Raw genomic sequence first — 26,478 nt, 5'->3', positions numbered from 1 at the left:
TAATATGTTTATTAGACATTACCTTTCTATTCAGGTACGAGTGGTCCCTTTGTACTCACTCAGGTCTTTTTTTGTACTCTCAGTACATTTTTAAGTTTCTTCACATAGATTTTGTACAGTTTTTGCTATGTTTCATCCCCAATTTTTTAAATCTCTTTTTGTGTGACTATAAATGGTATTTTCCACTTACCTCTACTAACTGGTTGTTTTACATATAGAAGAAAGCCTTCGATTTTTCTAATATTAATATGTTAATTTTGTTCCCAACCACATCCCAAATTCCTTACTATTTATAATAGTTTTTCAGTTTATTTTCCAAGATTTCCCAGGTATATCAGCATCTGCAAATAATGTTAGATTCCTGTCTTTAAAGGACCCTGGAAGCCTTTTCTCTCTCTCTCTCTCTCCTCCTCCTCCTCCTCCTCCTCCTCAAAAAGGTGGGGAGCACTTGCGTGGCTCAGTTAAGCTTCCAACTCTAACTATTGATTTTGGCTCAGGTCATGATCTCAGGGTTGTGAGGTCAAGTCCCGCATCAGGCTCTGTGCTCAGTGCAGAGTCTGCTTGAAATTCTCTCCCTCTGGCCTTCTCCTGGCTTGTGCTCTTTCTCTCTCTCTTTCTCTAAAATAGATCAATAAAGTAAAAAAAAAAAAAAAAAAGATTAAGATTTTCAGTGTAAAAGAAAAGGATACAAATATAAAATCAAAGAAAATGTAATGTTAAATTTGAATTGGAAATAGGAATATGAATTCATGACTTTTAATACGGACCCACTCAAAGACCTAGGAGTAATGACACACCAGTAGCAATAAGCACCAGGTCTTCATTTGTAAGTAGTCTTCTCCAAAGGAAGCAGGCCACCAAGGAGAAATAGCTCAATCCATGTCAGAGGCAGGAAAAGTACAAGGTGAGACATTTTGTGGTGTTGGAAAGTAAGGAAATAATCCAAGATTAAAAGGGGGGGATAAGGAGGGGCCCCCAGGTGGCTCAGTAAGTTAAGCGACTGACTCTTGCTTTTGGCTCAGGTCATGATCTCAGAGTCCTGGGATTGAGCCCCACATCAGGCACCGTGCTCAGTGTGGAGTCTGCTTGTCTCTCTCCCTCCTTTTCTCTCCCTATCCACCCCTGCACTCTCTCTCTCATAAATAAATAAAATCTTTAAAAATAAATAAGTAAATAATAAAAAGGGAGGACGGAGGTTGTCAAAATTACATAGGTGCCAACTGGGTATCAAATTTGTGACAAACTGGGTATCAAAAAGAATCATGACAACAGTTGATTGTAAACATCTGTAAACTGCTGGTAAAGGTTAACCTTTAATATCTCATTAGATTCCTGTAAAAATTAAATATGATTATGCAAGGAAAAGTGCCAGACACAGGATAGTTGCTAGATAATTTGTTTCTCTTTCCATTCACAACCTATGAAACCTTGAGGAATGGAAGGTGGCTTAAGTTCCTATAGGGAAAGGGTCCTGGAAGGCTACAGAAAGGCTATTTTTAAAATGGTGTTTGCGTCCCAGTGTGGCCTTGTCAGTGCCAACAATGCCCCCAAACTGGTCCTTACATGAAACCACAATTCCAAATCAAATTGTGTATCTGCCCTACCCCTAACTTCTGGACTTTTCAAGTCTAAGGCACAGGCTAATCCAAAAGAGTGTGTAATAATCAGAATAGGCTCACGGCTACAATAAACATCTCTAAAGTATCAGAGTTTTCAAAAAATAAAAGTTCATTTCTTGCTCATGCCACAGCGCAATGCTGTTCAGGAGAGGTGCTCTGCTCCACAATCATGCAGGACCCAGACTCTTCCAGGGCAACTTCCTCCTCTGATCTGCAGACAGAGAGAGTGTGGAGAAGTGTGTGCAGGTTTTCCCAAGGGCCAGGCCACAGGCTGGAAATTGAATATATTACTTCCACCCTCACTCCTCTACCCACCCACCCCACCCACCCACCACCAGCTGCAAGGGAGGCTGGGAAACATAGCCTCGCTGGATTTTCCAGCAGGAAAAGGAAAAGAGAGTTGGTGAAACAGAGCACATGCAATAGGCTCTGGAAAGCCAGGAGCCCTGGAGAACAAATAAAATCCTTCTGATCGGAATGACTATGCTGCTAGAAAGCTGGAAACATCTCAAAAAAAAAAAAAATTCAATGTAGAAAGTGATAAGAACAATGAAGAGAAAAGAAAAGAGAGTCAAATGGCCCAAGAGGTTGACGAACAGTGCCATGGAGGGTTGCTGGTGAGTCTCACTTTCAGATCGCACAAAAGCCCTAAGACTCAGTTTCCTTGGTTTGGGACACTTTGCTTTAATTCCCTCCTCCACTGCTAACAACGTTTTCATTCTTCTGTGTTTGTTCTGATACAGAGACTGATAAGTACTCTGTAAATACAAAGTTTTCTATCACTGCTAAGTAAATATTCATTTGGGGGGACTCTTATTGGAAAGGGTTAACTGAAATTGCAAATCCAAATTAAACTAAAGAAACAACCTTTAAAATTACACATCTTCCACAGGCCAACTCATATTTAACTAAGTCTTCTTCAAATATAAATGCTATTGCTAAGATTATCAAGCCTATTGAAGACTTTTCACTAAATGAAATTTTAGATTTCATTGTCAATCAAAATAAATTCAAACTCTATATATAAATACAAGGTTCTCATGCGTATATTTACTTGTTATGTGTAGTAACGACTCCTTCCTCTACCCATGTCCCCCTTCACCCACCACCCCATTGTTTTGCTTTTCTTTACAGCAAAACTCCTCCCAAGAGTTATCTATACTTGCCAACTCTTTGTCTTCTCCCCTTTCTTCCCTTTCCTACCATAGAAACTGATCCTGGTGAGACCACCAGAAATCTCTACACTTCCAGATCTGAGAGTCAATTTTCAGTTCTCTTCTTATTTAACAAGTTAATCACTCCATTCTTCTGGAAACACCTCCTTCTCTCAGCTCCTAGCACACCACTTTCTCTTGGTTCTTCTTCTACTTTACTGATTTCTTGTCATTTTCCTTTGCTGATTTCTCTTTATCTCCCTAGCCTCTAAATATTGAAGTACACCATTGCTCGGGACTCTTTTATTTACAATCCATTGTAGATGTGACCATACTAGCCTCATATCTTTAAAAATCATATCCAGAATGACAACTCCCAAATCTATGTCTCCAGACAAGATATCTGCAGTCCTTGAACTCAGACTTATATAGTCAATGTCCCCCTAGACGTCTAGTTTAAAGGATATCTCAAACTTAAAATATCCAAACCCAAACCCCTGATCCCCCATCCTTCCCCAAACCTGCACCTCTCTAATCTCAGTAAATGGCAAGTTCATTCTTCCAATTGCTCAGACTGAGGACCTTGAACCACAGTTGACTTCTCTCTCTCTCACTCTCTCTCTCTCTCTCCTCTCTCCGGCTCTCTCTGTCTCTGTCTCTCTCTCATACTCCACATTAAATCTATTAACAGATCTTGTCAGCTCTACCCTCAAAATATTTCCAGGATTTGACTGCTTCTCTCCCAACTCTATCCAACAGAAAGGTAACAAGACAGAAAGATAACAAAGTTCCAAAACTTGGGAACTTAACAGCATACTTCTAAATAATTTATGGTTCAAAGAGGAAGCTTCAAATGAAATCAAAAACTATATTGAACTCAATTAAAATGAAAATTACAATATTTTAAAATTTGTGGGACACAGCTAAATCAGTGCTGAGAGGGATGTTTGTTCCACTAAGTGCAACAATAGAAAATAGGAAAGGTTTCAAAGATCCCACCTTAAGAAACCAGGGGAGAAAAAAGAGCATAAAAATCCAAAGAAGGCAGAAGAATGGCAATAATAAAGATAAAAGCAGAAATTGTTGAAATCCAAAACATTAAAACTAACTAAAATGAATAAGACAAAGAGCTATTCTTTGAAAAGATCAATGGAATTAACATACCTCTGAAAGACTAATAAAGAAAAAGAAAAAAAAGAATAAGAGACACCATCAGGAATGAAACAGGGACTATTATTACAGAACCTGCAAACACAAGGATAATAAAGAAATACTAGGAACAACTCTACATGCACAAATTTGCCAATTTAGATAAAATGAACCAAATCCTTGAAAAACACAGCGATCATAGCTCACTTTAATGAACAGCCCTGTAACTATTGAGAAAAGCCCTGGAACTATTTAAGTCATAATTTTAAAACTCCCCCCTCAAAAAATCTCTAGGTCCAGATGACTTCACTGGAGAATTCTACAAATATTTAAAGAATTAACACCAATTTTACATAATCACTTCATTTTATAAAGCTAGTATTACCCTGATACAAAAACCAGACCAAGACAGTACAAACAAGACGCCAAACTACAGACCATTAATTCTCATAAATATGAACACAGAAATATTTAACAAGTTGTTAACAAACAGAATTCAGCCGTATATATAAACAATTATATAGCACTAGTAAATAGGGTTTATTCCAGGGATGCAAGACTGGTTCAAAATTCAAAAACCAATCAATGAAATCAACCACATTAGCAAAATTAAAAAAGAAATATTGTGGTCATATCAGTCACTGTAAAACAAACAAACATTTGATGAATTTTAACACCTAGTAATGATAAAAATGCAGAAAATAAGAATACAGTAAATCTTCTTCCTGAACTTGATAAAGCATATCTACAGGTAACATTACACTGAATGGTCAATGACTGAATGCTTTCCCTCTGAGATCATGAACAAGACAAAGATGTCTAATCTCACCACTCTTACTCAACAAAGTGTTGAAAATTCTAGTCAGTGCAGTAAGACAAGAAAAAAAGAAGCAAACATAACAGAAGGGAAGAAACAATACTGTCCCTCTTTGCAAATGACATGATTGTCTCTATAGAAAAATCCTAAAAAATATACCAAAAATACCCCAACCTCCTAATAAGTGAATTCAGCAAGTTTGCAGGATACACCATGTTCAATTATATTTCTACACGCTTTTAATGAACATATGGACACTGAAATTAGAAATATAAAGTAACATTTACAATAGTTCAAAAATAAAATACTTAGGTGCAAATCCAAACAAATATGTACAGGACTTATATGATGAAAACTACAAAGCATTAATGACAGAAATCAAAGATTTAAATAAATGGAGACATACTCTGTTTATGGGTTGAAAGATTCACCATAGTTAAGATGTCAATTCTCCCCAAATTGATAATGAAATTCCTATTAAATTCTAACAAGATTTTTTTATAAATATAGACAACATAATTCAAAAATTTATATTGAAAAGCAAAAGAGTTTTGATAGCTAAAACTATTCTGAAAAGAAGAATAAAGTGGGAGGAATTTATCTACCAGATTTTAAGATCTATTATATAACTACATGAAACTGCAATGGTATTGGTGAAAGGATATACACATAAATCAATGTAACAGAGAACACAGAAACACACCTAAACAAATAGGCCCAACTTATTTTTTATAAAGGTACAAAAGCAATTAAATGAACAAAACATAGCCTTCCAACCAGAAAATTCTCAGAATATAAGGCTAAGCAATGAGGTCTTAGGTTTGACACAAAAGCATCACCCATAAGAGGAGAAAAATCATAAATTGGACTTTATCAAACCTTGTTAAACTTTTGCTCTTCATAAGAGCGAAAAAGGATGAAAAGGAAAGCTACGTGATGGGAAAAATATTTGCAAACCACGTATTTTACAAAAGACTAGAATTTACAACACTAGAATTTAGAAGAACTCTCCAAACTCAACATTAAAAGCAAAAAAATTCAATTAGAAAGTGGGCAAAAAACACGATGAGTCACTTTACCTATAAGTACATAAAGATTTCAAAAATGCACATGAAACAATGTTCAACGTTGTTAGCCTTTAGGAAATACACATTAAAACCATAATAGATATTATTGCACACCTATCAGAATGGCTAAACTAAAAACTGACAACACCAAATATTGGCAAAGATATGAAAAAAATTGGATCATTTTGTACATTGCTGGTGTGAATGTATAGCCACTCTATACAGTTTCTTCAAAACCTAAACGTGAATCTGCCATATTACCCAGAAATTGCTTTTCTGGGCATTTATCACAGAGAAATTAAAACATGTTTTCCAAAATTCATATACAAATGTTTATAGCAACTTTATTCATAACAATCAAAGACAGGAAACTCAGATGTCCTTCAATTTGTGGATTATTAAACAAGTACATCCATACCATGGAATACTACTCAGCAGTAACAGAAAGAATTAACAATACACATGAGAACCTCGATGAATCTCCAGATAGTTACACCAAGTGAAAAAGAAAAAGCTAATTTCAAAAGGTTACATGCTATATTCTGCCATTTATATGACATTGTTGAAGTCATAAAATATAAAAATGAAGAACAAATTAATGGTTGCCAGGGATTTAGGTGGTGGTGGGAATAGGAGGAAAAGTGAATGTTTAAACACTAGGAATCACCCTGGTGATGGAAGTGTTCTGTCTCTTGACTATACAAAAATGCCAATATTCTGGTTGTGATACTACAGTATAGTATTTGGAGATAACTGGAGTAAAGGTGACACAGGATATCTATGTATTATTTCTAACAATTACATGTGCATCTATAATTATCTTAATAAATACGTAATATCCTATGTATATATGCCATGATGAATGGTGGCTGACTTGGAGAATCAGTTTTTAACCATGGATGTCTATAGAGATACTTTCTTTGGTTTAAAAGACAGCCCTTAACTTCTGTTGGTCAGTGGCAGATATGGTTGAGTATTAAAGCTACCTTACCTACTAAATTAAACTCTTTTAGAGATTTATGAAAGCTCTCTGGAAGATTTTGATGCCACCAGTCATGCACTCACCCACAGATCAGTTCTAAGAGCTCAGTTGTATGAAAGGTAACCCAGAACCTAGAATAATTCTTCAGGAAAAAAAATTACTCAGTAAATAAGTACTCAAGAAATATAAAAAGTACTCAGTAAATGAGTATAGATTACTTCAAGTTTTATCCATCATCTTTGTATTTGGTTGTTTCTATTTGGGTAGCTGTGGCAAAGTGAAAATGGATGGTGGATACACCACTTCCAAAATACATGACTGTGTTCATTATTTTTTTATTACTGCACAATACACCACCCTAAAACTTAATGGTTAAAAACATCAACAAACATGTGTTTTCACTCATGACATTGTGGCAGGCTTCCCCCAGAACGAGCAATCTAAGATATAGGGCCAATAGTAGCTCCCTTTTTGGACCTAGTCTCAAAAGTCACATACTATCACTTTGCCACGTTGTATTGGTCAGAAGCAAGTCACAAATTCTGGCCCCCATTCAAGAAGATGGTAATTGAGTACCATATTTTCAAGGAAATTGTGTCAAAATAATTCATGGGCATATTTTTAAGCTACCACAATGACCTTGGTAACTTAACTCCTCCAAACCTCAGTTTTCCATTGATGAACAGAGGATAATAAGGATGCCACCCTCAGAAGGTAATTAAAAGGATTAAATGGTATAATTGAATATAACTGGTACATATTAGAATTTAACAACTCTTTCTTTCCCCAGCCAAGGGAATATATCCTTTATAAAGCTGAGGGCCAGCACAAGACCAACAGTGAAGCTGGTCTTTGTGCCCTAGTCATTGTGCCTGTTCACATCACATCTATGAGCCTCTCTCCTACTGATTCCCTTTTATCTCAGGTTCTCAAGATCCTGAGACTCACTCATTTCCAATTGGAAAAACAAATTGTAATCGACATATACAATTGGAAAAAAAATCCCACATGCCCTTCTAAAGAATCCAGGTTTGGTTTTTAGACATGTTAACCCAAAGATCTATTGCATCTGTTGTATTTGCCCCCAATACTCATTCTTCCTTCTTAGAGTACCTAGCTTGGATCAGCTTCCTATCCTAGCCTGTGAGAGGGTGCATCCTTGTCAGGCTCCTGGGCCAATCAAAACTGGGATAGCCTTATCACACTGGTTGTTTCAGAGATCAGCATGTGACCCAATAAACCCCAATAAGGTTTTGCTTACATTTTTTTGAGAACTGTTCTCCATGTATCCTGGGTCAAAGAGGATATAAGCTCTTAGATCCTACAGTTGTCTTGCCACCACTTATGGACAGCCTTTCTGAGAACAGAACCCGTAAAGGAAGAGCCAAGAGCTGGAGAGAGAAACTGAGTCCTAATGGGATCGTTGGAACCACTGCATCAATCTGGATCTGATGCAGCAATTGTTCAGTCATAAGAGTTAATAAATTCAGGTCCTAACTTCAGCATATTTGAATTGACTTCTCTGTCACTTGGAACTGAAAGAGTCCTGATTAAAGCACCACCACACTGTTCTCTTTTGAAATAAGCATCAAACTTTTCCAAATATAAAGCCAGAATTGGTGAGGGTTTTGGGTTGCATTTAATAATAAAATAGAGTTTCCCCCAAATTATTCTCTTTGGAACAGAACCCACCAAGAGGTTCTTTCCTTGTTGGAGCCTCTCTGTATACCAAAGGCATGGGGCCAACTGGTCCTCTGAGCCCTTGGCTCACTTTCCTCTGTCCTTCCCAAGAAATAACAAACACTGACAATGAATAGTCACTTGTCCGTATATACAAAGATGATACCTGTTATTGTAAATAATAGTTTTGGATATATCAGAGAGTGGGATGTGAAGGCCAAACGCAAAGACAACTAAACACAGAATGAGTCAGTAATACATCCCATCCAAGCTTACATTTTTTATGGACCTTGTGTAGTGTGTTGAATGGTGGCCCCCTAGAAAAGACATATCCATGCCCTAAATCCCTAGAATTTGTGAATATTACTTTATAGCAAAAGAGTGAATATTGTGTTATATGACAAAATATGTGCTTAATTAAGCTTTTTGAAATGATTTTATTTATTTATTTGAGAGAGAGAGAGAGAACAGAAGCAGAGGGAGAGGGAGAAGCAGACTTCCCGCTGAGCAGGGAGCCTGAGGTAGGACTTGATCCCGGGATTCTCAGATTATGATCTGAGCCCAAGGCAGATGTTTTAACAACTGAGCCACCCAGATGCCCCATAAATTAAGCATCTTGAGAAGAGGAGATTATCCTGGATGTACCCTAAATGCAATCACATTTATCCTCATATAAAAAAGGGCAGAAAAAGAGAAGACAGATACACAGACAAAAGGCAATGTGAAGACAGAGAACAGAGTTGTGACCACAAGCCAGGGAATGCTGACAGCCACCAGAAGATGGAAGAGGCAAGGAATGGATTTTCCTTTAGAGTTTATTCAGGGAGCATAGCCCTGCTGACACCATGATTTCAGACTTCTGGCCTCCAGAATGGTGAGAGAAAAAATTTACGTTATTCAAGCCACCCACTTTGTGGTATTCCCTGTAGCAGCTACAGGGAACACCTTGCTAGAGTACTATTAGGCCATTGAATTTAATTTCAGTTCAGACATTTGGTAGAGAAATACCAGTGAAGGTCGACAGACAGCTAATATTTATATAGTGCTTACTCTGTTCTTCGCACACATGAACTCATTTAATCCCTGGAGATAGCTATTATTATAGTTACCCGAGGAGATAGGTATTATTATAATTATCCCATTTTATACATTAGGAAACAGGCACAGTGAGGTTAAGCTAGCCCAAGGTCACACAGCTATGAAGCATCAGAGGTGGGATTTGGTGGAGCTAGCTCCACTAGGTGGAGCTAGTTCCAGAGTTTATGCTCTTGAGCACTCTGCTCTATAGCAGTTACTATGTGGAAAAAGAATCAGTCACATGGGCATTTGTGAGAACATCTGAGATTCTCACTTCTGGTTGCACTTTCAAATCACCCGAGGGGCTTTAGGAACACTATAAAGAAGAAGCACACTGAAGACAAATTATTCGGAATCTTCAGTATAGAATCTTGAACACCAGCAGTTCTTAAGAGTTCCCTCAGATGATGCTAATGTGCAGCCAGGACTAAAAAACACTGATACAATAATCTCCAGTTGCAGATTTAACTAATTTTTTCAAGTTGGCATCGACCAGATGTTTGGCTTCTCCAAAGGCGATGTCTACGCAGAGAAATTAGATTGCCAAACCTAGTAAAACGCCCAGTTCAATAAGACCACATTGTTTTTTCCTGCATGGAGTAGCTGACCATTTCCTATCAAGGGCTGCACCAGGGGAACAATTCGATGTGAGGTTTCCCCCTGGGATCCTGCAACTTCTTCTCATCTTGCTCCAACATCCTACAAGTGAGGATAGTCAGGTCCCATGGTCAACCCCCAGCAGATGTCATCTGGTTTGAATTGTCTAGTGGTCAAGATCCAGTAGATCCTTTTTAATTATGAAAAACATTGAGATGATTAGCTCATGAAAACCTAAAATGCAGTAAGCCATTTTTAAGTTTTCTATATATGTGTTTTTATATCTTCATATTTATGTCCTGGTAGTTCTGGGAAACCCTGAAACTGCTCACTCACTCACTTCTCTTTCTTTCCACTACTATGTCAATATAGAAGTTCAATCTGAACATATACTGAATTGCCAAACTTTTGAGGAACTTTGAGAGTTGCCTCTGAGTGATAGAAAGATAACCATTACTGCGGCACAACCTCTTACAAGAGACATATTACTACTGACCACTATTTATGCCCTCAAAGGTGAGAATCTGAGTATACAAAGAGAATCAGATCAAACTCTTGGTATGAGTAATTAATCGATTAATTCAAGTAACTAGTCTAACTTTTCTTTTTCTTTAAGTTGATAAATTTGAGGTGGATTTTGGCATTGTGTAGGCATGCCTGCTCAGCCACTCATGCTTACTGCTCATGACCAAATAAATAAATTGTAAATGGAAACATGGGGTGGTTTCCAGCTTGAAGCACAAAGTTCAGCAAGCCTATTATTGTAGGCTCAGGACAAGACATGTTCACTGTTGGACACAAACACATCATTTCTGTAAGCGCAATTTTGCATCCTTTATTTGTCATTGTTTTCAAAAAGAAATTTCTCGTTTTCTAATTCCAGCTGTTCGGCTTCATACTGCAGCTTAGATTTATAGGGCTTCTCATGTGGTTTGCAAACTGTTTTATATAGCCATGTGGCAATGAGGCCTATATAGTGCCATCATTCTGAGAATCTCTGAGAGGTTTCTACCTTCTTTTAAATATTGTCCTGGGACTCAGTAGCCCTGATCAAAGGGCACAACTTTCAAAGATAGATCTGCCTCAGTGCATCTCCCTCCTACATCTTCATTCCATCGTTCATGCCGATGAAAAAAGAAAAAGCCTTTTCTGAGGTCTCTGTGGCAGAATTTACCATGTGAAAGTTTCAGATATGTCACTCGTAAGCATCTGCTGATATCTCCCACACTATTCTCCATCTTATACTTTTAAGGCCACCTTGCCAGCAATAGCTACATGGAGCCACACAACTCCTACAAAAGAAACCACCAGGGATCCCTGGGTGGCGCAGCGGTTTGGCGCCTGCCTTTGGCCCAGGGCGTGATCCTGGAGACCCGGGATCGAATCCCACATCGGGCTCCCTGTGCATGGAGCCTGCTTCTCCCTCTGCCTATGTCTCTGCCTCTCTCTCTCTCTCTCTCTGTGTGTGACTATCATAAATAAATAAAAAATTAAAACAAACAAACAAACAAACAAAAGAAACCACCATTCTCCTATCATGCTGAGCTCTCCACAAGTTCAAGAATTTATAACATGGGACCTAAAGGTCATTGCACATTAAGCCTGAGAATGGTAAAAGCAATAGGGTCATAATGAAAAAAAGGAAACTGTTATGCACTGAATATTTGTGTCCCTCAAAATTTCATATCTTGAAATCTAACCTAAATCTAATACAATGTGATGGTATTTGGAGGTGGGGCCTTTGGAGGTAATTAGGTAATAAAGGTTGAACTTTTGTGAACAGGATTAGTGCCCTTATAAAATGAGGCCAGAGAGCTAACTCACCCTATTCCCACCATGTGAGGATACAACAAGAAGTCAGCCACCTTCAACCCAGAAAAGAACTATCACCTAAACTGGACCTTGCTAGCACCATGATCTTAGACTTCCAGCTTCCAGAATTGTGAGAAATAAATTTCTGTTTTTGATCAGAAATTTGATCAGATCTGTTTTTAACCACCCCCAGGTTATGGTGTTTTGCTATAGCAACCTGAACTGAGACAGAAACACTCTGAACAAATTGGTGGAAAGTTTAGAAACACAAACCAATGAGCTTTGGTATAATAACACTGAGTGCAAGCAGAAGCCATTAAAACCAGCAAGTCAACAAGCACTGAAAATGATCAAATTAGCAAAGATAAATGTTAAACCCCATTGGAAGGACTTCTGCTTCCAGTCAAGATGAAGTGACAAGGATTAGACTTACCCTCCAGGCTGAATAACAAAAATACAAAACAACAAGACAAATTATATGAAATAATGATTTACAAAACGTTGAACATCAGGCAATGAAAGACAAGGATCCCTGAGAGACACACACAAAGATGATGTGAGCCTTATAATTGATCCAGGTTATTTCTTCGAGAGAATTTTCCTTCTCTGAGAAGGGAATCTCAGACAGAGGTTTGAAGACTTGCTGCACTGAGGAAACACAACTGAGATTCCAGATCAATACATCTAGAAGTCGCAGGACAAAGTAATGAAGATGCAAGAGATACAAAGAGACCTGCAGAGAATATTTAAGTATTCAGCAAAGCCTTAATTAACATACTTATGTAAGGAAAGGATCACTCAAAAGGACTAAAGGGAACAATGCCCAGTGCTCACACATGATCAACCAGACAGACAGAGAAAGTCATAATACATGGAACATTGGGTAGAGTGTTCATAAAGGCCTTACCTCAGAGGAGAGAATTAATTAGCCTTGTCACTAGCACTCTTCTAGAACCACTGAAAAAAAATTAGATCAAGACCTGAAAGGATCAAATTATTTCCAAGTAATTCAACTGCATCCCAGAGTAGAGCTCAAGAATATTTATAGGAATACAAAAGTATTTAACACCCAAGAAGCTACATCTGACCATCCAATCAAAGACTGAAGACTGCCAGGTATGCAAAGACACAGGAAAACACCCATATTTTGAAGAATAATCAATCAAAACTGACATAGAAATGACTCAGATGTTAGAATTAGCAGACAATGACATTAAAATAGCTATTATAATTGTCCCAGTTATGGAATGAATAAGTCATGGGGATAAAAGGTATATAGTCAATGGTATTGTAAAGCATTGTATGGTGACAGATGGTAGCTGCACTATGGTGAGCACAGCATAATGTATAAACTGGTTAAATCACTATGTTGTACACCTGAAACTAATATAACATTGTGTGCCAACTGTACTTCAATTTTTTAAAAAAAACAGCTATTATAACTGCATTCCACATGTTCACAAGATTAAGTAGAAGCATAGAAGATAGCAGAAAGACGAAAATCACACTTCTAGTGATTAAAACTACCATGTCTGAGTTGAAAATATCCCAGATGGGATTAAGAAGATAAGACAACGCAAAAGAAGAGACTATGAATTGAAGACATACCAATGGAAACTACTCAAAATGAAATAACTGAAAAAAAAAAGAATAAAAAAAAAAAAGAAAGGAGTATCAGTGAGCTCTGGGATGGTTTTATACATGCATAGGTCTCATAGATATGTAATTGCAGTTTCTGAGCAACAGGAGAAAGAAGCAGGGAGATGAAGAATAATGCATAAAAATGGTCCAAATTTGATGAAAACCTTGTCTATGGATTTAAGGAGTTTAAAGAAACCGAACATTAAGTCATGAAGAAAACAAAACAAAACAAAACAAAAAAAAAATGTCATGAAGAAAACTACACCAAAGAATTTAATTGCTCTAAACCAATGATAAGGAAAAAACAATAAATGTAGACAGAGATAAAAAGACACAGGTATAGAGGAACAAAGATATGAAGGACAGCCAATTTCTTTTTATAAGATTGCAAGCAAGATGACAGAGGAGTAACATCTTTAAAGTACTGAAAGGACAGCTGTCATTCTAGAATGCTATATCCTAGAAATATATATCTTCAGGAAAAAAAGGAGACATAAAGATATTTTCAAATATTCAATCTAAAAGAACTGTTCTAAAAGAAATAAAGTTCTTTAGGTGAAATAAAAAATAATCCCAGATATAAATATGGACCAATCCCCAAAAGTGAAGAACATCAGAAGTGGCAACTATGCAGGTAAATATATAAGTTTTTTATTATTTAAATCCCTTTAAAAGATAACTGACTACTTAAAAAATAATAGCAATATGGTGGAGCTTTTTAAAGCATGTATATAAGTAAAACAAATAATGACAATCACATACATTTCAAGAGAAAAAAATGGAAGTATTTATTTCATATTCTTATACTGTACATGAAGTGGTATAATAATACTTGAAGACAGGATGCCTGGGTGGCTCAGTTGCTTAAGTATCTGCCTTCAGCTCTCAGGTTATGATCCCAGAGTCCCACATCAAGCTCCGCACCAGGAGCCTGCTTCTTCCTCTGCCTATGTCTCTGCCTCTCTCTGTGTGTCTCTCATGAATAAATAAATAAATAAATATTAAAAAAAAGAAATTCATAGCAATAAATGCCTATATTAGAAAAAGGAGGTCTCAATCTGCCTTAAGAAACTAGAAAAAGGAGAACAATTAAACCCAAAGCAGAAGGAAGCTAAATATAAATATCAAAACAGCAAACAAATGAAAACAGAAAAGTTAACATAGAAACTCAATGAAACTAAAATCTGGTTTTTTGAGAAGATTAATAAAACTGATAAAGCTCTAACTAGAAGATGGGGAGGTAGTGAGGAGACATAAATTACTATTATTAAGAATGAGAGTGGTGACATCCCTCTAGATTCTACAGATATTAAAAGGATATTTGTGTGTTGACAATTTGCCAAGTAACATGATTACATTCTAAGGGATCTTCAACATCCTAACTCAAAGTATCATTAGGAGAGGTGGCAATGTCAGGAGCTAGTGATGTCATAGTGGCTCAGTAAAACAGAATTTACACATAAATGGTGACTTTCCTCAAAGCAGTGCTTACTTGTAGGAGTGTCTTGATCTCTATGGACATTTAATTCCCTGGTCAGTTTGGAAGGTACTTCTTAAAATCTTATAATATCAGTCTTACTTCTTCTATTAAGTTTAGTAGGACTTAAACCACTAAACACTGAAAATATTATAAGAAAAATGCAAATGCAGGGTGCCTGGGTGGCTCAGTTGGATGACATCTGACTCTTTATTTCAGTTCAGGTCATGATCTCTGCTCAGGTCATGATTTCACGGTAATGAGGTCAAGTGAGGAGTTGCTTGAGATTCTTTCTCCCTCTGCCTCTCCCCCCACTCTCTCTCTCTCTAATAAATAAATAAATCCTTTAAAAAAAGAAAAAATGCAAACCTGAAGTATCAGCTATTTACATCATTTTGTACTCCAATCCTTATCAATTTTAATTCATATATGTTGATGTAGATTTTTCAGAATGCAGGTCTATTTTTTTTTACTAAATGAGTTATATATTTATTTTCATCGTGTAATCCAAAAACTAATATTTTTAAGTATACATGATATTCAATCCTATTGATTATAATCAGCACTCAATTATAGAGCATTTAAGTAAATTTTAGTGTTTCACAGTTGTGAATAGTAACACCGTAACTTTATATAAATCGATTTCTTTCTTTTCAATTATGTCCCTTCAATATTTCCCCTAAATGAAATTCCTGGGGGGGAAAAACACACAAAAAAATGAAAAAAAGTGAACAGTTTTTCAGCTATTATTAAACATTGTCAGATTAGCCTCACAGAAACTTAGAGCAATTCTCAGGGTCACACATATATATAATTTTCTCATGGGTCCATCTACAGTTTTTTTAAAAATCTTTATTGAGGTATAATTAAGAACCAACTGCACATATTTAAAGTATGTAATCTGATAAATTCAGAAACTATCATGATATCAAATCCTAAACGCATCCATCACCACCAAAAGTTTGCTCATACCCTTGCTCATAATCCCACCTCCTATCCCTCTTTTTTCCCTAGGAAACCACTGATACTTTATATACTCTAGATTAGTTTCAATCTCATAGAATTTTATACGTATGGACTCATAAGACACTTTTTTTCGCTTGGTTTCTTTTACCCAGAATAATTATTTTGCATTTCATCCCATGTTGTAGCTCTTATCAAATAGTTCATTCCTTTTATTTTTATTGTGAGTAGTCTATTTTATGGATACAACACAGTTTATTTGCTTTTTCGCCGGTTGATGGACATGTGGGTTGTTTCCAGGTTTTGGCTACCACAACTAAAGTTGCTACAAATATTTGCATACAAATCTTTGTATAAATATGTGCTTTAAAAAAATGTGCTTTTATTTTTATTGGGAAAATAGCTAGCAATGGAATGGCTAGGTCATATGGTAGGTTTATGTTTAGCTTCTTAAAAGACTGCCAAAATGTTACTCAAAATGACTGCTGTTGTAATTCCCATCAACAATGTAGATGAATTAGTATGGTCAGTCTTTTTAGTTTTTAGCCATTCTAGTGGATGCATAGTGGTATCCCATTTTGCTTTAACTTACGTTTCCCTACCAACTAATGATGTTGAGCATCTTTTCATGTTTTTTTTTTAAAGATTGTTATTTATTTATTTATTTATTTATTTATTTATTTATTTATTTATTATAGAGAGAGAGAGGAAGGGAGGGAGGGAGGCAGAGACACAGGCAGAGGGAGAAGCAGGCTCCATGCAGGGAGCCTGACATGGGACTCGATCCTGGGTCCCCAGGATCAGGCCCTGGGCTGAAGGTGGCGCTAAACCACTTAGCCACCCGGGCTGCCCATCTTTTCATGTTTTTATTTGCCTTTATGTTTTCTTTAGCAAAGTATCTGCTCATATCACACGATGCAAATGCAATTCGTTAAGGAAAGAACAGTATTTTCAATGAATGATGCCGAAACAATTGGATACACATACAGAAAGAAAGAACTTTGATTCATACTTCTTACATTAACAAAAAAAAAAAAAAAAAAAAAAAAAAATTTAACTCAGGGCACCTGGGTGGCTCAGTTGGTTAGGCATCGAACTCTTGATTTCAGCTCAGGTCATGATCTCAGGATTGTGAGATTGAGCCCCACATCAGGCTCAGCACTCGGCACGGAGCCTGCTTAAGATTCTCTCCCTTTCCCTTTGCCCCTCCTCCATCTAAAAAAATTAACTCTAGGGATCCCTGGGTGGAGCAGTGGTTTGGCACCTGCCTTTGGCCCAGGGCGCGATCCTGGAGACCCGGGATTGAATCCCACGTCGGGTTCCCGGTGCATGGAGCCTGCTTCTCCCTCTGCCTATGTCTCTGCCTCTCTCTCTCTCTCTCTCTCTCTCTCTCTCTCTCTATGTGTGTGACTATCATAAATAAATAAAAATTTAAAAAAATAAAAAAATAATAAAAATTTAAAAAAATTAAAAAATTAACTCTAGATGGATCATATACTTAAATGTAAAACCCTAAACTATAAACCTTTTATAAGGAAACATAAGAGAAAACTCTGTGACCTGAGATTAGGCAAAAATTGCTTAGCTATGACATTAAAAGCACAAACACACACACACACACACACACAAAAAAAAAAAAAAAACAGAAAAATTGGATGGCATTTAAATTTTAAACTTCTGATTTCCAAAAGACATGGTCAAGAGAATGAAAAATAAAAGCTACACAGACTGGGAGAAAATACTTGCAAAGCATGTATCTGGTAAAAGATTTGTATCTGGAATATATAAGGAACTTTCAAAACTTGATAATGTGAAAGAAAGGACCCAATACTCTAATATTTAGATTTATCAGATTTGGGCAAGTAAAGAACATTTACTGGGAGACTGAGGGAGGCCTTATACTGTTGTTACAGAGAGCAGACAGGGGCAGGAGACAGAAATAGACACCAAACACAGAAAAGGATCAAGGGATGTTTCATAGTCAGATAGGAAAAAATGTCAAAAGCTTGTTGCCTGTTTTCTTCACAGCAACTTCTAGGATCAGCCTTGACAACATGGCCCAAGTATAATAGAAGGGTTTTGAAAAGAGCTTGGAGCCTGATTAAGGTTTGGATAGTAGAACTAGATATTATGGCATATATTCAAATGATATTTGGTATCAAAAAGAAGAGAGGCATTCCAAGTCAGAGTATATGAAGCCCTGGGCAATTTTAAGTCATAGATCCTCAGGTCCCTTTTCCTGACTGAGCATCACCTTCTCACCCACAGATCTGGGAAGAGACCATCCTTTGCAGGACCAGCTCAGGTGCGTGCCCATCACTCCCACTCACCCTCACCAGTCACTGCAATCAGATGGAGCGCAGTCATTTGCGAAATAGCATTAATGTTAGTGATTGTCTCAAAGACAAAATGAGATAACCAATGTAAATCATGTAACATAATTCCTGGAACACCCAGAGCTCAATAAATATTGGTTCCCCCTTCCATTTCCCTCATCTCTAACCAAATGGAAGGCAAATTGCACTGCTGGCCCCAGTTCATAGGGTTTTTAAATTTAGAGCTCCTAGGCTGAGCTCTTATTAAAGGATCCTGGGTTAAGCACGGAGACTTTTTAAACAACTTGATTCCAGATTTTGATGGCCTCATTGCCATATGTGGCAGGGAGTGAAAAAGCAGAATGAGAGGTGCTGCAGGCTCCAGAACCAAGTTGCCAGGCTCTGGCAAAAATCAATAGGTAGACAACTTTTCTATTCTATCTAGAAACAGAAAAGCATTCATGACCACCCCCCACCCCCCACGCTGGCTGAGGGCCCATCATGAGATTATCCCTCCTGGCCTTTCCACTGTCCCTCGCTTACTCCTTCTTAGCGAAAAAGTGAATTGCCTGCTTGGTGAACTTAAAAGCAGCACCTCTCCAGAGGTGTGTACAGCTCAGCCCATCTCTCACTCTAATGTCTTTTCAGAACAGGCTCCACTGGGAAAAGTCTGTGGTTGTTCAGCTGTGAGCATTGCTGGATATTTTTTGAGGTACAGTGTTAGCAGGCCCACATGATCTAAAATGCAAGCCATATTGCCCCAAATCAGCTTTAATTAACTCTAATAAGGGTGGTCATTTTTTCTTAGTTCCTAGGTTTATCTCCCAGTTGGTTCTGAACTTGGGTGGGGGAGAGAACCCTCTATTCTGTGCAAACTCAAGCACAAACACCAGAGACAGCACATTCAGTGGCATGACTGGGTCTCCCCTAGGTCTCCCTCAATTTGCATTTTCCCACCTGCTCTAGGCCTCTCAGACTGACATCACCATCACCCACTTTCACACCAGAAAGAATGATAGACACATGGGATACCTGGGTGGCTCAGCGGTCACGTGTCTGCCTTCGGCTCGGGTCTTGATCTCAGGATCCTGGGATCAAGTCCCGCATCAGGCTCCTCGCAGAGAGTCTGCTTCTCCCTCTGCCTATGTCTCTGTCTCTCTCTGTCTCTCATGAATAAAGGAATTTTTAAAAAATGATAGACATATACGACTCTTTCTTGCATTCCTTCCAGAGGGCAAGCACCAGATGTAGTATTTCTGTGTCTCTCACAAGACCTAGCATGGTTCTGAGCATGTGGAGCTCTGATAAAGAATCAGAACACTGGGTTCAAGCCACACTTCACCCCTTCCTAGCCATGTGATTTTATATACATTACTTAACCAATTTGGATCACTGTTTGCTCATTGTATATGTTCTTTTTAAGTGACATTACGTTAGAATGAGCTTTTCTTCAATGTGGCAAAAATGAAACAGTCAAGATCTTTAAAGCTGGTTTACATTTTTGGCAAACAGCTCTGCATTTTTCAGATGTGCTTATGACGTCATCTCATTTAAAATGTAAACCCCAAGACTCCTACTATTTCCCACAAGTGTTCAGATAAAGGACTTGGAACCTAGGAATTCTTAGAAAAAGATATTACTACCAAATTCCTATTTAAATGTACCAGAAATGTTCTAAAATTTGCCCACTGCTTTGCTACAGGATTTAACAAAATTTAATCATAGTATTACCAGGAATACAATCAATTAACTGATTGTAAAGCTATGCCATTCATGGTTTTCTTAAGGAGGAGCTGGCAAGAACTGGGGCCCACAGGCCAAATACTGCCCACTCCTTGGTTTTGTAAATAAAGTTTTATTGGTACACAACCACACTCATTTGTGTACATATTATCTGTGGCTGCTTTCATGCTACAACAGCAGCATACAATAGTTATAACAGAAACTGTATGCTTGTGAAGCCTAAAAGAGTTACAATCTGGCTTTTCTACAGAAAAAGTTTGCTAACCCTCATTCTAAAGAATCTTTCTTTAAATTAAAAAATATATATATATATATATATATGTGCGTGTGTGTGTATACATAAAAATCCCCCCAAATCTATATATATAGATTTTATGTATATGTACATATATACATTTTAAATATATACACACGTTTAAATATATATATATATATAAAGTCCCCCCCCAAAAAATCTTTCAGCTAATCTTACTTGATCAAATTATGTCTCAGGAATGTCCTTAACACATGATTAAGTGACTACAAGAATATGGCTTGCCCTGCATGGGCCTTTCTTCTCAATCTGCAAGAGAAGAAATTTGTCTAGGTGGTTTCCAGTGTGGGCATCAATCAATACTCTGACTCTCAGCCAATGAGTAATTTCCTTCATGAGGTTTTTGGAGAGTTTTCTTGAGTTTTTATTATTTTGTTTTATATTTAAAGACACATTTCTCAGGCACCTGGGTGGCTCAGTCAGGTAAGTGTCTGCTTTGAGCTCTGGTTGTGATCTTGGAGTCCTGGGATCAAGCCTCACACATGCTCCCTGCTCAGCTGGGAGCCTGGTTCCTTCTTCCTCTGTCCCCTGCCCCCCACCTCATGCTCCCTCTCTGCCTCTCTCTCTCTCAAATAAATAACTAAAATCTTTTTTTAAAAAAGACATATTTCTCTTTTTTTTTAATTGAAATGTTGACACACTATGTTACATTAGTTTCAGGTGTACAACATTGTGCTTTGACTACTTTATATATTATGCTATGTTCATCACTAGTAGAGCTACAGTCTGTCACCATACAACACTATTATAATACCACTGACTGTATTCCATGTGTTGTACCTCTCATCCCAGTGACTCATTCATTCCATTACGGAAAGCCTGTATTTCCCATTCCCCTTCACTCATTTTGCTCATTCTCCACCCCCCTCTTCTTGGGCAGTCATCAGTTTGTTTCCTTCATGAGGTTTGATTACTTCTGAATATTTGAGACATCTGCATCTCTTACAAGATTGGAGAAGTATTGGCAAGGTTCATCAGGAGACTCAAATTCCAGCCTCCTCTGCCGCTCATTGACTAAACCTCTTGGTGCTTTACTTCTATAAAATGAGGATGCTGGACAGATGAGGATGAAGTTTCCTTAAAGCAGATAATTATGGTCAGGTGTGTGTAGTGCATCATAGAAGGCCACACTGGCTGCTATGAAAACCCAAGGAATGGTACCACACCTGGATTTACAGGGAAGGGACTCAGAGAAGGCTTCTTAGAGGAAGCAATCCTGATTTGAGTTTTGAAGAACAGGAAAGAATTCATGCTGTTGGAAGAATGAACTGACAAATAAAGCAAAAATGCATCTTATAGAAGCCATCATTTTATTTGGCTAACTAGGAAATGTCATCTGTTTCAACATCTAAGCCTCAGGAATGATCGAAGTTCAAACAGACTCTAATGAGTCTGTTACACCTTGTTTCTGGATACTCATCATGAAAAGTCACTCTGCAAGCAACTTTTCACAATGTAGTCCTCTTTTTTGTGAAAAGATATTTCTTTTCCTTCTTCAGCTAAATATCAAATCTTGAAAAAGATATCAACTGCCACAGACATAGGTGGTATGATGATCATTGCATGGGATACAAAGGCTTCTTGGGAAAATGAAGATCAATCAGAGAGTATGAGCAAAGAAAGGATCATTCCAGGGCTATAGACAAGGTCAACGAAAGATAACTGACTTCACACAATTTTGGCAGTGGATTAGACAATATGCTTACACAGCAATCATTTTCATGTGGCTAGACCATCCAAACATTCACAACAATAGATTCTGAAAGGAGGAGAATTATCTCAGTTGACCTAGCCATGCAATCTCAGCAGTGATTTCTAAGTAGTCACTGGCTCTCCCACAATCCTCATCACCTGCACCAATGTCAGAGGTAGAACTCATTCATGCATTCAACAAATTTAGTGAGTACCAACTATGTAATACCAGCACTTTTCTATACACTAGGGACATAGTCATGAACAGATGAGACAAAAACCCTTGCCCTTGTGGAAGTTAAATTCTAGTGTGTGATTTTTGGATGGAGAAACGTACAAAGAGTTTTAACTTCTAACCAAAAAGACGTATTGCTGTTCTGCACAGTCCTAAAGGAACATTTTGTAAAAGAGTCCAAGCTACCCGTGAGCCAGCCTTCCTCCTGATCCCTTGTCCCTTCATCTCAGTCTCTGTGTCACAGCAATTTACAGAATACAGTAAAGTCAAGGCAGTCTGATGCTTTTTTCTTAACGCACCCTCATTATCAAGCCACATGACTCCTAAAGCCTCAAAACAAAAATGTTCATAGGCCTTGAACCACTTCTGGAAATCTTGGCTGAGAAAACACACCCAGCTTCTGAAAAGAATTCAGGTTGCAAAAATGTGCATCACTTTAAACTACCTTCCCTCCTGCAAAATAATGGGGTGGATTAAATGCCCAACTATAAATTAATGGATAGGTAAATTATTGCTTTTACATAAGATGACATCACATGCAGCCATTAAGATTATATTTACAAAGATCCTATGATAATGTGGGAAAACACTTATTATAAAATATTAAGTAACCAAGCAGAACAAAACTATATATCTTCAATACAACAAGCATGTGTAAAAATCAACTAAGAAAAATAAAAGGCTTGATGGAAATGTTCCAAAACATTAACTATTGATGTACTTAGGTGTTGAAATTATGGGTGTTTTCTACTTTTTTTGTATTTTCCTTTTGTTCTTTGGTGAATATTTCTTATCATCAGAATTTTAAAAATAATAATTCAAGTATAGAACAGCTTATCATGGTAGCTAAGAGCCTGAGATCTGATTCAGACTCCCTGTATCTGAACTATGTGTGGCTCCTAAAATTACTGTGAGACCTTGGGCAAATTATTTAAACTTTTCTCCTCCTTAGTTTTTCACCTGCAAAATGGAGGTGAAAATAGTGCCTCTCTACACAGGTTGGTGTGAGGATTAGTAGATAATTCATGAAGAGTGCTCAGCAGAGTATAACATCTCATAAGCACTCTAAATAACAGATTCAAGACTCCAGTGGCCTCAAAGAAAGAGCTCACACAAGAGAGAAGGTGGACACACATTACATTTTCACATCAGGAACAACTAACCCAGAGCTGTGTTTTCAGTGGATAATTCTCCCTCAGTCAGAATCAATCCCCAAATCCTTGACGTATAGTTTAAATTTTCTCTTGAAGAAGATGGACAGTATGTCCATACTTATTTTGTGGGTAATTACTTCCTTGGTCTTTGTTTCTTTTTTAATGTACTGGTCATCATTTATTGTGCACAGTAACTTTTATTTTCAAAAAAAAGTCTGAAAATAAAAATAAATAAAAACAAAATTAAATTAAAAATTAAAAAACAAGTCTGAAATTATGTTAATAGGACTATCAGAAAATACTAATCATTACTTTAAGATGAAATGACCTCATAAAAATACTGTTTATGGTGCTGACAGTTGTTAATTTCAAGATAAAAGCAATTGTCTGATTGAATCATATTTTTTGTCAAATGTTGGTTCCAAAAACAGTGAAGTGAAAAGCTAGCCTCTTAACTCCTGCACTCAACGTCCTTTTTTTTTTCTGTACAAATTAAACCATTTAAATATGAGTAAGATAATGTGGTTGTTCATTAAACCTGCACCTTGTCCACAACAGACTTTTAGTAAATATTTGCCGAAAGGACACCCATTTCTGAAATTTTAGTTCTTATGGCTAATCTTATGGCTAATACTCATCTTTTTAAAAGAATGAGAACTCAGTTCAGATTGCATAAATGTTCCTTGTCTGAGGAAAGCATCTGCATCCTACAGACCAACTGGAAAGCCAAGGCTCTGGGTGAAAGCAGTAACCTCTGCCTCTAGACTTCTTCCAGCCTACTGCTACCTACAGGTCCAGGTCCTGGGCCTGAGCCGTGGCCTCCAGCCCAGTCATCTCTGCTGCAGACAGGCTGCCCCACAGCTCATTCTCCTGCCTAAAGGGCATTTGTGCAACTCAGAGTTTTTCCATAAACTGACCTTTGTATTATTAGAGCCTTTAGGAGATTTTTGTTAGAAACCAGAGACCTCCCTTCAGCCCCTAAACAAGTTTTTCCCTCTATTCCAACTACCTTTCTAACTTACTCAGTAAATTTGTGGATGGCTTCACCCCCTTTACTATCCTACCTTCTTAGTTCTATGTTAGCTTTACATCTCAGCAATGGTGAAATGTGCACCGGCCCAATAAAATAATGAAATAACAAAACAAACCAAAAAAAGATCGCAGAAATATTAAATCCTGACCGATAAAAGAGATCCAGAGGATAAGACAGGTTAAAATGCGTTTCTTTACAACTCCTCGTCTCGAAATGAGGCATCCTTATGAAAAAAAAAAAAAGAGTTGTGCCTTTCAGCTTCCCGCATTCTTTACCCTAATTTCCAATCTAGACTTCCTTGATCTTTGACCCTAGAAATTCTCAATTCAAAAATAAGGCCGTGCGTCTGGTCGTTCTTGGTTTGGTTTGGCAACTTCCCCGTCGTGGAGTCTTCTCGCGCGGAGCTTGTCTGCGTAACGCGGAGGGAACGTCCTGCGCGGCGGAGAGCCCCGGGGGAGACCCAACCTCGCGGGGCGCCGGCTGCATCGTCTCCAGGAAGCCCCTCGCCCCGCTCAGCCCCGGCTTCTGGGTCTCGCAAGCGGGCACGCCAAACGCGGAGCTCGCAAGGGGACAGTGGCCGCTGGGGACCACGGAGAGGGAAGGAGTGTGCGCGCCGGGCACCTTGCTCGGGGCTCCCCCTCCCCGCCCCCGGGGTCCGCAGGCCTTCTCCAGGCTCTCCTTATAGACCAGGAGGCAAAATCGCCCCCAATTTTGGGATTCCTAACTCGGAAGACCGTTTGGGCCGCGCAGCACCGCGACTCTTCCTCGCCTGCGTCCCGGGGAGCTGTCCAGGTAGAGGGGCGGGTGGCGCTCTCGCTGCGGCCGGCGGGCCCCCATCGCATCCCCCCTCGCACCGGCCCAGGCCCGCGAACACCCAGTCGGCCGCCCTCGGGGCCGGGTTTCCTTCGGGAGAGGCGGCCCCGTAGACTCCCTCCGGATCCCAGCCGCAGCCCGCCCCCGCCCCCGCCCCGCCAAGGAGAGGTGTCGGAAGCTGGAGCGGGGAGAGGGGCCGAGGCGCCCGGGGCGACGGCGGCCCGCGCGGCTGCGGAGGGAGCAGTCGGCGCCAGCGGCTCGAGCTCCCGCCCCGCCGCAGCCGGCGGATCTGCCCCGCGACGGCTGCTCGCTCCTGGACGCCGAGCGCCGGGCCGCCGCCGCGCCCGCAGGGGGCAACCGCTACCTGTGGAAGTAATGCGCGCAGAAGAGGCCCAGGAGCACCGTCGCAGGCTGGCCGAGGAGAGCGCGCGGCTGCCGGGCGAGGATCCCCGCGGGCACCGCGAAGGAGGGCAGCTCCTGCAGCAACCAGGCGGCGCGCGCGGGCAGGCGGGGGGCGGCGGGCGTCAGGCCCTCCGAGTACTTCCCGTAGCCCGAGGGCTTGGCCAGGTACAGGAACAGTGCCCCCATGGCCGCCAAAGCGGCGCTGCCTGCCAGCACCGGGCTCTGCTGGCAGCGAATGGGCATCGCGCCGCGCTCCCCGCCGGTGCCGGTGCCGGTGCAGGTGCAGGTGCCGGTGCCGGTGCCGCCGCCCGCGCACAGGCGAGCGCGGTCTTCACGGCCCCTTTATGGGGCGCTAGACGCCACCCTGCGTCCGCCCCTTCGGCCTTGGCTCCCGCCCTTCCATCCTGCCCGCGGCCCCGCGCGGCCAGCCCTCGCTCGGCTCAGCGTCGATGCCCCTGTCGCAGCGCTGGCGCCAGGGCAGGACCGAGGGTCCTGGGGGCCCCCGCCGGCGCGCCCACCTCGCCACCGCCTTGCGCCGGCGCCCCCTTGAGCTGCCCCTCGAAGACCCGCTCCTCACCCCTCGCCCCCTGCGGCTGCAGCTCCTAGGACTAGGAACTCAGGAGAGAAAGCCACGGGGCGATTGAGCCCTGGGCCGCTGTCTGTGCCGCCGCCCCGCAGCCTCCAGGTCCCCTCCGAGCCCTCCCTGCCCCCCGCTCCCACCCGACCCCGGGCTCGGCCTGCAG

General features: G+C 39.6%; 1 protein-coding gene and 1 long non-coding RNA gene across 3 annotated transcripts in view; one reads left to right on the top strand and one right to left on the bottom strand.

Annotated features, from left to right (window-relative positions):
• SRD5A2 (steroid 5 alpha-reductase 2) overlaps positions 1 to 26,041 on the bottom strand; it is a 40,328-nt gene extending 14,287 nt beyond the window's left edge. For both annotated transcript variants that reach the window (XM_072770611.1, XM_072770612.1), the window contains exon 1: positions 25,698 to 26,041. In XM_072770611.1, coding sequence (XP_072626712.1) covers positions 25,698 to 25,978 — 281 coding nt within the window. In that variant the 5' untranslated portion in view covers positions 25,979 to 26,041. The remainder of the gene's footprint in view (positions 1 to 25,697) is intronic.
• On the top strand, positions 12,855 to 19,537 carry LOC140601547 (uncharacterized). The gene is made up of 3 exons (XR_012004550.1): positions 12,855 to 14,229; positions 18,304 to 18,340; positions 19,317 to 19,537. It is a non-coding gene; the product is annotated as an uncharacterized lncRNA (long non-coding RNA).
• Positions 26,042 to 26,478: the final 437 nt, after the last annotated feature.

Source organism: Canis lupus, chromosome 12 (genome assembly GCF_048164855.1).
Source record: "Canis lupus baileyi chromosome 12, mCanLup2.hap1, whole genome shotgun sequence".
Taxonomy (NCBI): Eukaryota; Metazoa; Chordata; class Mammalia; order Carnivora; family Canidae; genus Canis; species Canis lupus.
This window is presented reverse-complemented; position numbering and strand designations above follow the sequence as displayed.